Raw genomic sequence first — 14,695 nt, 5'->3', positions numbered from 1 at the left:
GGAAGGGTCACCAAGTTTTTCCTCTAATCTCTCTAGAGACGTTCACCTTAATAAAGTAAAGGGAAAGAAAGGAAGACTTGGCTTTCTTCCTGTGTTGTTCCAATTTTCTCAATACTGCAATGAAATGCTTTTTGCTAATAGGTCTTCTACAATAAAGAAATGACGGCTTCCCTGCTGGCTCAGATGGTAAATAATCTGCCTGTAATGCAGGAGACCTGGGTTTGATCCCTGGGTGGGGAAGATCCCCTGGAGAAAGGAATGGCAACACTCCAGTATTCTTGCCTGGAGAATCCCATGGACAGAGCAGCCTGGTGGGCTGCAGTTCATGGCGTCACAAAGAGTGACTAAGTGACTAACACACACACAATAATTAAATGAATGATCCACTAAATTTAATTGAAACATATTCTAATTTTTAAAAAAGTATATATTTTTACCTCAAGAGGATGATTTTGATGTGGGAAGATAAAGTAAACAGCCTCAAATCTTTCTTGCTATCTCCCTCTTCTTTCCCCCCAAAGCACAGAAACATCCACATACATAAACAACTCAAGACAGAGCTTGGTAACTCCACCATCAATATTATTAGTATTAAACTATACTTGCAAAAAGTGAAAAACACTCCAATCTGTTGTATTTGGCAGCATTTCCCTCCCCTATTGCTCATCTACAACGATTAGTTGAACAAACAGGGATACGAAATTAAAACCTCTCAAAAGAAATTTCCCAACCAGTTCTTGGGGGAGGACTTGGAATACTGAAACGTAAGGAACCACTTCTGATCAACCTGAGTGACTTGAGTCACTGAAAATAGATCCAGAAATACAAATGATGGATTATTTTATTCCGATGTGAAATCTAACAAACATTAGATGTGTTGGCTCATACTTGTGTTAGACACTGGGCTACAAGTGGATGTACAATATTGATGTTGGGGTAAAACGACACAATAATAACTTGGATTTGTTACTGCTGGAGTCAAAATCACTTAATGATTTTCCTCCCAACTCTGTATTATAAAAAAAATCTTGAACATATGGAAAAGTTTAAAGAACCATGCAGGGAACACCCACAAACTTAGTACCCAGATCCCAGCTCCTGTCTGTTCATCCTCTGTCCGTCTGTCCTCTTCTAGGAGCTTGGCTACCCGCAGTTGCTGTGTCTCTGGTCTCTCTCCAGAGCCTCCATGTCGCTGTTATCTTATATGCTGTTGAAAGGGGATCATTCCTCAAGGCAGGGCTGGGCTTGTAGGAACCACCTCATTTCTCTAAGCACAGCCCTTCCTTGGGTTGTTTTGTTCGTTGGAGGCTGTTTCAGAAGTTAAGTTTTTTGCATCACTGTGAAGAAATGGACTTATCCCCTCTTCTCTGCAGCTCCCCAACACAGGAGGACGTGGCTGGGATGGTCCTGCTCGGGCACCACCCCTCCCTCCCTCTTCTCTTTCCAGGTGGTCACTGAGGCTGGCTCCCTCTGTAGAGAGGGCATCTAAATGTCTCCATGCCTGGGGGTGTCCTCCGCCTGCCCGCAGCAGCATCCCTCTGGGGAGGCAGGAAGAAGGCTGGTACCAGATCATCTCCTGTCTTCCATGTTGACTTGACCCACAGGATCAACTGTCTCCTCGCCATGCCAAAAGGAGGAAGGGATGGGCACTTCTGTGTTATCCTTCTCTGAGTCCTGCTATATACCACAAGGGCCTCATCTCAGCTGGGAACAGGGCCACTGACCAAGCAGAAGCCGGAGCTGGGGTGGGTGGGGACCCTCCTGTGGAACCAGTGACTCCCAGGAAGCTCCTGTCACATTCACTGGAGAATCCACCCCACTCCATCCCGCTACCCTCCTCTACCCCAGGCCCCCACCCCCTCTCACGCCCCCGTCCACTTTCCGAGGTGGAAAGAAAGCATCTCATGTGTCTGCAGCAGGGACGGTGGGATCGGCCCTCAGTGCAATTGAGGCCCAAGGAGGCCAGCTGACTCCTGACCGGTGGGCGGGGCTGGACCTGGGGGTGACGGGGTCGGTTCTGCCATTCAGGGGACGCCAGAGGGGTCTGGTCCTGACTCTTGCTGTCTCTCTAGAATGTCATGAACTGACTGCTTCTTTACTCTCAGTGAAGAGCTCTACTCACCACTTTCTGGGCAAGTAGAAACCTCCCGGACCACAGGCTTTTCCTGAAAAGATGGAAAATGAATCCGATTCGGTTGTCTTGACTGACAACTCTGAAAATGCAACTCACTGCATACCTGTGCCTGGCATTTTCAGGAATCTGAAGGACAAAGATAATTCAAGACAAAATTAATCCTTGCTTAGAAGCAGTCATGATGCGTTTATATTATAAAAAATACTGAGAACTTGAAGTGGGTTGGGCTCCCCTTGATGCCCAAGGTGAGAATGTAGAATAGAATGTCAGTTCAGTTCAGTCTCTTAGTCGTGTCTGACTCTTTGAGACCCCATGAATTGCAGTACGCCAGGCCTCCCTGTCCATCACCAACTCCCGGAGTTTACTCAAACTCATGTCCATCGAGTCGGTGATGCCATCCAGACATCTCATCCTCTGTTGTCCCCTTCTCCCCCTGCCCCCAATCCCTCCCAGAATCAGGGTCATTTCCAATGAGTCAGCTATTCACATGAGGTGGCCAAAGTATTGGAGTTTCAGCTTCAGCATCAGTCCTTCCAATGGAATATTCAGGACTGATCTCCTTTAGGATGGACTGGCTGGATCTCCTTGCAGTCCAAGGGACTCTCAAGAGTCTTCTCCAACACCACAGTTTAAAAGCATCAATTTTTCAGCGCTCAGCTTTCTTCACAGTCCAACTCTCACATCCATACATGACCACTGGAAAAACCATAGCCTTGACCAGACGGGCCTTTGTTGGCAAAGTAATGTCTCTGCTTTTTAATATGCTGTCTAGGTTGGTCATAACTTTCCTTCCAACGAGTAAGCGTCTTTTAATTTCATGGCTGCAAACACCATCTGCAGTGATTTTGGAGCCCCCAAAATAAAGTCTGTCACTGTTTCCACTGTCTCCCCATTTATTTCCCATGAAGTGGGACCAGACGCCGTGATCTTAGTTTTCTGAATGTTGAACTTTAAGCCAACTTTTTCACTCTCCTCTCACTTTCATCAAGAGTAGAATGTAGACTGTAGGAAATTAATTCTCATCCTGACCTTCCTTTTAATCAAGTGACTTTGATCTCACCATCACGTTCTTCATTTAGGCTTTCATTGAGCTAGGAGCTGCCACCTTGTGGCCATAAGGCATTACTGCACTTCTAAGAACACAGAACATAACATCTTCTTTAGAATCGTGCCTACACAGAAGAGAGAGAGAAACGGTATCTTGGAGCTCTGACTCACCTAAGACGTGTGGCAGGTGAAGCCCAGAGTCACCAGCTGACTGAGCTACACAGCCTGAGGAGGATTGTCTTGTGGGAAACTGGCTTCTTGTTCAGTTTTAAATGTTTGAGAGTGTTGAAAATTTGGTTGTTTTAATATATTAAAATACCACAACTTAAAGCAAATATAAAAGTGGAACCCTTTGCTCACATTCCCTGGCCCCTCTCTGGATCTCTGCAGGCCAACACACTGTTTATTTTTTCTTTTTAACTTTTATTTATCTTTTAATTGGAGGAAAATTGCTTTCCAAAGTTGTGTTGGTGTCTGCCTTTTTAAACGTTTTTTTTTTGTTTGTTTGTTTTTTTATTGGAGGGAAATTGCTTTACACACTGTCTTTCTTGATCAACATTATCAGCCCCAGTATTAGGGATGTACAACATGCATCTCTCACAAACATTCTACATGGCTTAGCTTACTTACCTGATATATAAGTTCTGAATTCATGACTCTAACAAGTTTTTCAATAGATTTCAGTTCAGTTCAGTTGTTCAGTCGTGTACAACTCTTTGAGACCCCTTGAATTGCAGCACGGCAGGCCTCCCTGTCCATCACCAGCCCCTGGAGTTTACCCAAACTCATGTCCGTTGAGTTGGTGATGCCATCCAACATCCCCTTCTCCTCCTGCCCTCAATCTTCCCCAGCATCAGGGTCTTTTCAAATGAGTCAGCCCTTCACATCAGATGGCCAATAGATTTACATGGAATAAAAATATCCATGTTGAAAGTAAATGCAAGGTTTATTTATTCAAAGTTGTAAATTTGATAATTATTATTCTGCTTCTTTTTTTAAAAAATTATTTCTTTATTTTAATTGGAGGATGGATAATTACAATATTGTGATGGGTTTTGCTATACATCAATATGAATTGGCCATAGGTATACAGGTGTCCTGAACACTCCTCCCAACCTCCTACCCAGCCTATGTACAGGAAATATAGAAAGGTTTTAAAATTACATTAGTTACTCTTTTTAGTAACAAACAACTTGGATTCAGATTATAAACAATTCAAATTAAACAGTGCAGCAACCTGTCACAGAGTCATGAAAGTACATTAAGACAAGATAAAGATTATCTTTTATTTCACCTCTTGAAGAACTATTTAGTATTTTCAACAAGGTGATGTGATCACAGGTAATATGTTAAGGTAATGAGGACTAATGAGTGTCAGATCTTGTTTTTCACTTGGTCATTGCAGCCTGAAGTATTGGTATGTTAGAGCCTCAACTTGTCTTTTTTTCAGAATCCTAATGTAAAGACCCCAGGTTGGTACAGAGACCCTCCCATGGGGAGCCTCTTTCCCATCCCTCCTCCCTCTTTCTTTCATCTCAGAATCAAAAAGGCAGGTTCATCTAAGTGTAAAGGAGATTTTGGTGAAGTCTATAAACCCGAGAGCCTCAAGACATGATTGGGATAAAGATGGTTAATGCTTTGGAAAGTAAAATTATACCGTTTCCTTTTTTTTCCTCCCTTAATAAAGTTATCCTTTTTCGAAGTCCTTTTCCAGTTCTTTGATTTCAAGCAATAGAGCCTATAAGGAAATGAGCATTAAAATACTCTGCTACAAGGAAGCGGTCAGTAGGCATTCCATTGATTTTGGAAACAAAGAAACCAAATCCCTACTTCCCCATAGACACTGGCTTCACCCTCCTCTGATTGAGCCCTGGTCTCCTGGGGTCAGATTCCCAGCCCGAAATCTGCTGTGCGTGTCGCTGGGGCGGTTTTATTTCTCCCCACTCCCTTCCTGAGAATTCTGCCTGTGGTTAATGAGGCCAAAGGCTAAGGCTCAGCCCCCGCCCCCCCCCACCCCGATAAATACAAGAACGCTCGGGAGCAGGGAGGGGGAGAGTTGAGACAGTGTCTGTGACAAGGTGCCCAGAGGGTGATTGGAGAAGAGAGCCTGCTGGGAAGGACGCGCTGCGGGTGAGCCCACGGCGGGGAGGACTCGCCACCGCCCGCAGGCTGCGGGTGCGCAGGCGGCATGCGCTCCAGGCTTCACCCCGCGCTGCCGCTGCTTCTCGCGCTGCTGATGCCGGTGAGCAGGGACTGGTACCCAGAGCGTGGGATTTACCTGCCAGGGGCCGGGAGCTGACCGCACAGCTCCAGCCGGCTCTGCCTGTTCGAGGATGGGGGACGGGGCTGAGTGTGATGGCCTGCAGCTGGGGGCGGGGGGTGGACGCTTTAGTACAAGGAAAAGAGGGGTTCCAGAATTTACACCAAGGAGGGGTTTGGCAGAGTAGTGGGAGCAGGCTAAGACTGGTTTATATAGGCTTATAGGTGTTTATAGGTTTATATACGTTTAGATTTGTATCAAGGCGTTTCCTAAGGACATCTCTTTTCACTTTACATAAGACTGAAAAAATCTCAACTGTGTATGTGGAAGAGGGTTTGAGCAAACCCATGGGGGTGGGATGGCTAAATCCTCCTGCCTCCCCACCCCCTGCCCCCCACCAGTTGCCATGGCTGAACCCGGAAACAAACAGTAGAATCAAGATGGACACATCCGGGCCTGTTGCTGGTACTTACCGTGGACGGAGTTTGGCCCGCTTTCCTCAGACAGAGAGGAAGAGCCATGGGGTTCTGGCACTGCTCCTGGGTTCTCCCTTACAAACCCAGCCAGGGCAGAAGCAGGAGGCCCTGCAGTGGATGGGGTCCGGACGGTGGGTCTCCCCTGCATTGCAACCCGGCTGGGCACCGTGGTTGTCGCTTGGCCTCGGTCCTCACCTCGGTTCAAGCTTGACTCTTCTCAGCTGCGAGAGTCCCAGTGCCCAGAGGCCACTCGCCCCTGGATTCAGCAGAGCTGATCTGGGGATGCGGTCTGGGCATCCGGGTTCTCAAGGCTCTGCCTTCATCTTGTTAAGCCTTGTTGGCTCCGCCTGAAAATGGAGCTCCTGCAGGCACTTCTTGACCTGGTGGTTGTGGGAGTCAATGAGCAAATGCAGAGGGTCTTTTCTTGCTGTCTTCCACGCCCTGGCGGGACGGTTATTCTCTTCACTCAGCGCCTGTGTTGCTGGGACACTCGCTCCCGGTGCTTACACAAGCGCTGGGTATTACAGTAAAACAGAAGAGGAAACAAAAGCCCCTAGTCGTCTGGCCAATTCTGCTGCTGAAATTCGATGCCTTGCTCGCCACCCTTTGCTTAATGTTCAGAAAATTTTCCTGGCTACTTGAAAAAAAGTTTTAATTGGAGTATGGTTGCTTTACAATGTTGTTACTTTCTGCCGTAAGGCAAAGAAAAAGAGCTAAATGTATATATTTTGGGGGCATTTCATTCCCGTTCAGGTCACCACTGAGCACCAAGTGGAGTCCTCTGTGCTACACAGTAGGTTCTCATTAGCTATCTATTTTATACATAGTAATGTACATATGTCAACCCCAGTCTCCCAATTCATCCCACCTCACACTTCTCACCATGGTGTCCATACATTTATTCTCTATGTCTCTGTCTCTATCTCTGCTTTGCAAATAGGTTCATCTGTACCATTTTTCTAGATTCCACATAGATGCATGATATACAACACTTGTTTTTGTCCTTCTGACTTCACTCCTAGTAGAGTTCTGTTTCAGTAGCCCACAGTAGCCTGGATTTGAATACGTTACAAATCAAACCTTGTTCCTATCTTTTTCTTACTCCTGCTCTTACCCGTAACTGGACTCAGTAGTAAACAGAGTTTTTTCTTCTTTCTGCATGTTAGCACAGAGCCCAGGCAGGTTCATTCCTGACTGAGGGTGTGCTGGGTGGGGTGGGAAGTGGGCAGCAGGACTGGACTGTGTTTGGTGGACGAAATTATATTTAGCTTCCAGGGATCAAGGCTGAGGGAGATAATGGGATACACCAGTGTTCCGTGGTTTTGAGCAATCTGCACTCAGGACCCTCAACTGGAGAAGACCTTTGTGTCCAGGAGGTGCCCAATTTTTTGCTGAATTGGCTATAAGTAACCTATTCCTTTCCGTCCCTACCTTCCCCCACCCACACTGACTTCTAACCATTGCTGTTATGCAAATAAGACACCCACTCCCTCTCCCCTGACCTCCAGATTTAAAACCCATTCTGCTGAAGAGTTGCAATGTCTACAACAGTGTTCTCCATAAATCTCCACCCTCAGGTTGTTACCCTGATTTGAAGCAAAGAAAAAGTAGCAACTCTGCTGTGGGTCTTTGTTCCAAATCCCACAACAAGCTGCAGAAGCAGGGTCCTATCCCCCTCTTTGCCATTTCCAGACCTAAGAGCTTGTACATCCTCAGCTTTGGGCTGGGGCAACTTCTAGGACCTGAGAGGAGGGAGGGTTTGAGAATGAAGTTAGTGAACAAAGTCTGTTATGGTTGGTGGGTTGTTGTTACTTTTTAATCTGGGAAATTCTGAGTCAAGTTATCGTTAAAAAGTATGTTAGCATGTATGCCCTGCCCGATTAATTCACTCAAACCCCTCATTCAAGAACAAGAGTCCGTGGATTGTAGGGCATGAAGAATCGTGTGGTCAGAAGTGATGCTGAGCCCTCAGCAGAGACTGAATGGCCAGGCTGTGTCCTAAGAATCCTGGGAACCCTGTTTTCCGCTGCCCCGTGCTGAATCTGCACCTGTAAAGGATCAGCCAAGCTTCTGTAGGTGGAGACTGTGTCTGGACTGCATACTCGCCCCCAAGGGCCACCATTGCAAAGGAAGCTGGTGGCTTAAAGTAACTGAAATGTACAGCATGGCGGCTCCAGTTAATAAGACCACATGCATATATGAAATTCATTAACAGAGTAGATGGTAAAACTTCTCATCACAAGAAAAAATACCTGTTACTATAAATGGTGACAGCTAAGTCAACTTACTGTGATGTGCCACAGATGTAAAGAATCCACCTGCAATGCAGGAGACCTGGGTTTGATCCCTGGGTGGGGAAGATCCCCTGGAGAAGGGAATGGCCACCCACTCCAGTATTCTTGCCTGGAGAATCCCACAGACAGAGGAGCCTGGCGGGATACAGTCCATGGGGTCTCAAAGAGTCAGACACGACTAACGCTTTCACTACTTTTCAATGTGGTGATCATTTCGAAATACATACAAATTTTGATGAATCATTGTACTGTTCTTATGAAAGGAATTTAACGGTGTATGTCAATTATACCTTAGTAAAAAGGTTGTTCTTGAATTCAAATTTGCTATCAAAAGTGAAATATTTGCAGGAAACAATTATTTCTGTATTGGCTTCTTAGTTCTTTAGGACTTTCTATAAACACAAAGCCTTTATTTACTCAGATAACTTCTTCCCTGAGGTGGCTACGGCTACTCAGCCAGGCCAGCACAATGCCGGTGACATTCCCTCAAGTCCAGCAGCACCTTTCAAGTGATAGGCAGGTTGGATCTTGCAGTGACTGCCCGCCTGCCACACTCCCATGAAATAGGTGGACACTGCAGCCGGAGAACCGCTTTGAGAACATTTTTCCCCCACTGAATTATAGGAAGCATTATGTAAATCAGTTGAATGGCATCCTCTTTGGACAAACAGCCTAAAATTGTCAAGGATGGGAAATATAATGAGCATACTTACAAGATCATTCTGGCAAATGTAACCGTTTTCCAGTCTTTCTGCCTCACCCAGACAAGATGGTGCAAGTTAATTCTAAGCTGTGCACAAGAGGAGAAGTAATACATGTGTACATACAGGATGTGAAATTTCAGGCTCAGAGGTTAAAGCGTCTGCCTGCAGTGCAGGAGACCTGGGTTCAATCCCTGAGTCAGGAAGATCCCCTGGAGAAGGAAATGGCAACCCACTCCAGTATTCTTGCCTGGAGAATCCCATGGAGGGAGGAGCCCGGTAGGCTACACTCCATGGGGTCGCAAAGAGACAGACACGACTGATCGACTTCACTTTCACTTTCACTGGGTGAAGAAACACACTATCTCAGGCCTCTTTTCCCACTCCCCAGCCACTCCTACGTGACTGTCGGCTGTGCCCTTATGTGTCATCCTAGGAAAATGAACCTAGAGCTTTCTGGTTAAAAGGGCTTTAAAGGTACCTTGCCTCACACCCTTGCTCACAGAAGGGGAAACCGAGGCCAGAGAGGAGACAAAACCTTAAGGTATTCTTGGTTCATGACCTGGGTCACCTGGAAATACACCTGTTTTAGAAATGGGATGAATTTTTTCATGCTGCCCCAAGACTGCAATTTTCTCCATGTTAAAACTACACACCAGGTTGTATTAGTTGCGCAGTCATTTCTGACTGTTTGCGATCCCATGGTTTGTAGCCCACCAGGCTCCTCTGTCCACAGACAGAGGCAAGAATACTGGAATGGGTAGCCATTCCCTTCTCCAGGGGATCTTCCTGACACAGGGATTGAGCCCAGGTCTCCTGCACTGCAGACAGATTATTTACCATCTGAACCACCAGGGAAGCCTCACACACCTGGTTAGGCCCTACATTTAAAATTAGCAACATTAATCAAGAAGCAGTTGTCTGAATAAATCAATATTTGATATTTTGGAATGGAAGGAGTTAAAAAAAAAAAACTTTGCCTTTAGGAAAAATGACAGAAATAGAGTCTGTGGCAGGAAACAAATATTACGGTTACATTTGACGTTAACAAAACCAAATGACATAACATCCCCCAGCCACCAGGAGGGTGGCCAACCACAGGAAGTGAAGATCTGAAGGATATTTCTTCATGCTCTATAGTAAGTGTTAGTTGCTCAGTCGTGCCTGACTCTTTGTGATGCCATGGACTGCGGCCCACCAGGCTCCTCTGTCCATGAGATTTTCCAGGCAAGGATACTGGAGTGGGTTGCCATTTCCTTCTCCAGAGGGTCTTCCCAACCCAGGGATCGAACCTGGGTCTCCTGCACTGCAGGCAGATTCTTTACTGACTGAGCTACAAGAGAAGCCCTATACTGTTATCTAATACACAGTTCTTTATGCCGTGACAAGCCCTTGGCTAAGGATAAATCTTTACAGGTGGGGGCAGGGGCACGACCACAATGAAGGATGTTTGGCAGGATCTAGGGGGGCTGGTGATGGCTCACCCTGTCCCCAGGAGATTTTAGGTATTAACCCTAGAGTGCTACTGTGCTGTGCTAAGTCACTTCAGCTGTGTCCCACTCCTTTTGACCCTACGGGCTGTAGCCCGCCAGGCTCCTCTGTCCGTGGGACTCTCCAGGCAAGAATACTGGAGTGGGTTGCCATGCCCTCCTCCAGGGGATCTTCCTGACCCAGGGATCGAACCTGCATCTCTTATGTCTCCTGCATTGGCAGGCAGATCCTTTACAACCTGGGAAGCCTCATAAATCCTAGAGTAGCAGTTATCAAGCCTCTTACTCTCAGGATGCCTTTCCACTTGTAAACTTTAGGCAGAACCCAAAGAGTTGTTGTTTATGTGGTTATATTTACTGATGCTCCTCATATTAGAAATTAAGACTGAATTTTTTTTTTTGGCCACACTATACAGCTTGTGGGATTCTAGTTCCCTGACCAGGGATCAAACCCAGGCCTCCTGCAGTAGAAGCACAGAGTCCTAATCGCTGGACCACCAGGGAATTTCCAAGACTGGAAAATTTTAAATGTACTTCTCCATTCATTAAAGATACTGATTAAAATAGACAACTAACAAGGACCTACTGCATAGCACAGGGAAAATATTCAATATCTTACAATAATCTATAATGGAAGAGAATGTAAAAAAGAATACGTATATGTATGTATGTCTATGTGTGACTGAATCATTTTACTGCACACATGAAGCGGATGCATTGTAAATCAATTATATTTCAAAAAAATTTTTAATAAAAATAAAATTTTAAAAAGGAGTTTGGAACTAGCAGATAGAAGCTACTACATATAAAATATTAACAGATAAACAAGGACTTACTGTCTAGCACAGGAAACTATATTCAACATCTTAACAAACCATAATGGAAAAGACTATGAAAAAGAATATGTAGATACATATATAACTGAATCACTTTGTACAGCAGAAACACAAATTTGTAAAGAGGTAATGATAAATCCATTACAAACTAATATAAACCAAACATCTATGAAAAATTAATGTATTTTCCACATTTCCATTCGGTTTGAAGAATGGCACAATTTCCTATTTTTGCAAATCTCTTGGCCGTCTGGCTTAAAAGCAGACACCTGGACTCTTCTCTCTGATTCTGAACTCAGTCTGTTGTAAATGTTGTTTGCTTCAAGTATATGAAGCAATTCTTGACTCACATAGGTATGTATATGAAAAGGGAGGAATATTTTTATAGCCTGGAACTGGGAGTACTATTTTTGATGTCACGCCAGAATTTGACAAGTAGTCCATTTTTAACAGTCACTTGCCATGTGGAGCCTGAAAGCATATTAATAACTTTCGTTACTCTATTCGAGTAAAACCATTGGAGTCACTTGAATTTTGAATAACTCTCACCTGTGTGTGATTTTGGACTGTGATATCTTAATCAGGAGGAAACTCTTTGCTCACTGAGCTATACAGTTCTTCCACATGTTGCCATATTTCATTCTAAAAAATCAAAAAGTCACATTCATTAATCTGTCCACCAGTATCAGCAGAAAAATCTTTATGTGTTGGGAAGCTGTCAAGCTCAACTTTTCCAAAGTTCTAATTTTTTGCTTGAAAGCTTAAAATTTATCATTGGCAACATGACACTGTCCATTGTTTTTCTCGAAGTGATGGGCTGACTGTTCATTATCAAAGACCTGTCGATCAAGTAACCATTCCTGAACAGTCAAGGTCGGTCAGTCATTCTTTTGGGGGAAATGCTGCTTCATAAGAAAAAAAAAATGTCTGTTTAGCTGTCACCTCTGACAGTCACACACATGCTTTTCTCTGAGACAAACCTTCTACACTGATGGGCAGCACTGGATTTCATACCACCATCTAGACACACAGAAAGTCTAAAAGATACAGAGGCAGGGGTGGCATGGGGTATAATTAATAATATTTCCTGCCTCATCCATTCTCATTTCAACAATGAGGTGAATTTATCAATTATATCATTCTCAAATGAGACTGACCGTTTTTTCTCTTCCTTCATTCCTCCGTTCCTCCTGCTCTCCTTCCCTCCCTCCCTCCCACCTTCCCTTCTTCCTCCCTCTTTTCCTCTTCCCTACCTGTTCATGGTGATGAAGCATGCAAGACTATCAGAGGAGTTTGTGTCGTGGTCTCCAATGGTCCTAAGGCACCAGCATTTTTATCACCAATATTTGCTACCATCAGTGCAAATGTCACACAGAGGAATAGACAAGTAGTGTCTTAGATTATGATTATAAACATGTTTGGCCTTGTGGAGTCTCTGATAAAGTCAGGGACCCCAGTGAAACAAACTGAAAACTGTGCTCCAGAGAAATTTTCTGTATATATATTCTATAACCACAGCATCACCGTGTGTGTGTGATAGCAAACAACTGGAAGTAACCTAAATGGCCATCACTAGGAGAATGACAAACTGTCCTCTATTCATGTAGTTAAAAGTTATATGAGAGTGCAAATGAATGAGGAGGAAATATGAGTGTCAGTGCACACGCACACCTACATGCACACATATACACAAACATACAGGCACGCGTGTTTTATGTTGGTTTGACATGCATTGCATAGCTTGTCTCTTTCAAATTCAACACTCCTACTGTTCATGTGTGGAGATTTTTCCTGAGGGGGAATGTTGTTGAAAAAATGATAAATAATTATCAAGGCTTCCTAGATGGGAAGGAACCTGCCTGCCAACATAGGAGACATAAGAGACAGGGGTTGATCCCTGGGTTGGGAAGATCCCCTGGAGGAGGGCATGGCAACTCTCTCCAGTATTCTTGCCCAGAGAATCCCATGGACAGATGAACCTGGTGGACTACATTCTATAGGGTCACAAAGAGTTGGACACAACTGATGCAGCTTAGCATATCATAATTATCGATGCAAATCATTATGTAACTGTAAAGTACCAGATCCTTAGTTTTATTATTTTATGATAAAGTCTAAAAATAAGGGATAAGCCTACAAATAAGGAAAAAAATAAAAAAACCTAAAAAAAAGTCCACTTGAATTCCACCAGCAATTAACATTTGGTGCTATTTTACATGTGCGCGTATAAATACACTTGGCTCGCCCTGAACAGTTTGACTTCCCACTTATTATGTTATGCTCACATAAACGTAGCAGGTAGGGCTTTAAATGTCCCGACCATTGGTAACACTAGATCAGAATTTTCTGGTTACTTCTCTTACAGTCACAAAAGGCAAATGGCAATTTTGAATTGAGATGTCAAGAGCAAGAAATTAGTTATCAAAACCGAATGCAGTTCCTTTTCTTCTCTGCTCTAATTCTAGAAGATTTGTGTGACTTCGGGCAGGGTCTACCTGGTTCTGCTACATACACTCCCTACTAATTAATGTCATTTTTATTTTTAAGGTCAGCACTGTCAACAGCACCCGACAAGAAAACGATGATCTTACTAATCAAACAAAGGTGCGGTTTGGAATTTGGTTGTTCGATAAACCAAATGAGATTGTACTTTACTTAGAGGCTGCCTTGCAATTTTGAGTTTTTTAGTGTCCTGTCAATATTCTGTTGCCACAAAATAAATTAGTAACTAGATGTGGCCTTTTAGAATCTTGAAGGACTGTGGAAACTTGCAGAGGATGCCGTTATGTCTCATTAAAAGAGGAGCAATCTGTGGAAGTCAGAAGTTGAGTATACGGTCCTGGCCCAGAGGGTTGTCCACACTCTTTTCCACTTTAGGGAGCTAGAGGGAGCAGATGCTGCCTTCCGGGGTGTGGGTGCAGGCCACCACCGCTTCGAGGTTTCGCCACATCCTCATCCACCTTGTGATGATTTCCTTCCTGTAGTTCCTGTGATCAACTCACTGTCTAATTCAGTAATTTTTTAGGAGCGCATCTTCTGAATGAAAATGAATGCGTCTAGATACCAGCTATACTTATATTGGGTTAGTCAAAAAGTTTGTTCAGGTGTTTCCATTAATATCGTATGGACCTGAGCGAACTTTTTGGCCAACCAAAATAATAACTCTACCTTAACAGTAAAACTGGAAAAAGTCAGTTTTCATTCCAATCCTAAAGAAGGGCAATGCCAAAGAGTGTTCAAACTACTGCACAATTGCACTCATTTCACATGCTGGCAAAGTAATGCTCAAAATCCTCCAAGCCCGACTTCAACAGTATGTGAACCAAGACTTTCCAGATGTTCAAGCTGGATTTAGAAAAGGCAGAGGAACCGGAGATCAAATTGCCAACATCTGTTGAATCATACAAAAAGCAAAAGAATTCCAGAAAGATATCTAATTCTGCTTCATTGATTACAC

At 44.2% G+C, this 14,695-nt stretch overlaps 1 protein-coding gene across 3 annotated transcripts in view; it reads left to right on the top strand.

Annotated features, from left to right (window-relative positions):
* Positions 1 to 5,243: 5,243 nt before the first annotated feature.
* Positions 5,244 to 14,695, top strand: part of CDH26 (cadherin 26) — a 45,868-nt gene continuing 36,416 nt past the window's right edge. For 2 of the 3 annotated variants that reach the window (XM_065921676.1, XM_065921674.1), the window contains exons 1-2: positions 5,244 to 5,423; positions 13,786 to 13,842. In XM_065921676.1, coding sequence (XP_065777748.1) covers positions 5,370 to 5,423; positions 13,786 to 13,842 — 111 coding nt within the window. In that variant the 5' untranslated portion in view covers positions 5,244 to 5,369. The remainder of the gene's footprint in view (positions 5,424 to 13,785; positions 13,843 to 14,695) is intronic. The other variant, XM_065921675.1, reaches the window with a different exon arrangement.

This window comes from Muntiacus reevesi, chromosome 2, assembly GCF_963930625.1.
Source record: "Muntiacus reevesi chromosome 2, mMunRee1.1, whole genome shotgun sequence".
NCBI classification, from domain to species: Eukaryota; Metazoa; Chordata; class Mammalia; order Artiodactyla; family Cervidae; genus Muntiacus; species Muntiacus reevesi.
Note: the sequence above shows the minus strand (reverse complement) of the source record. Positions and strands in the feature narration are given on the sequence as shown.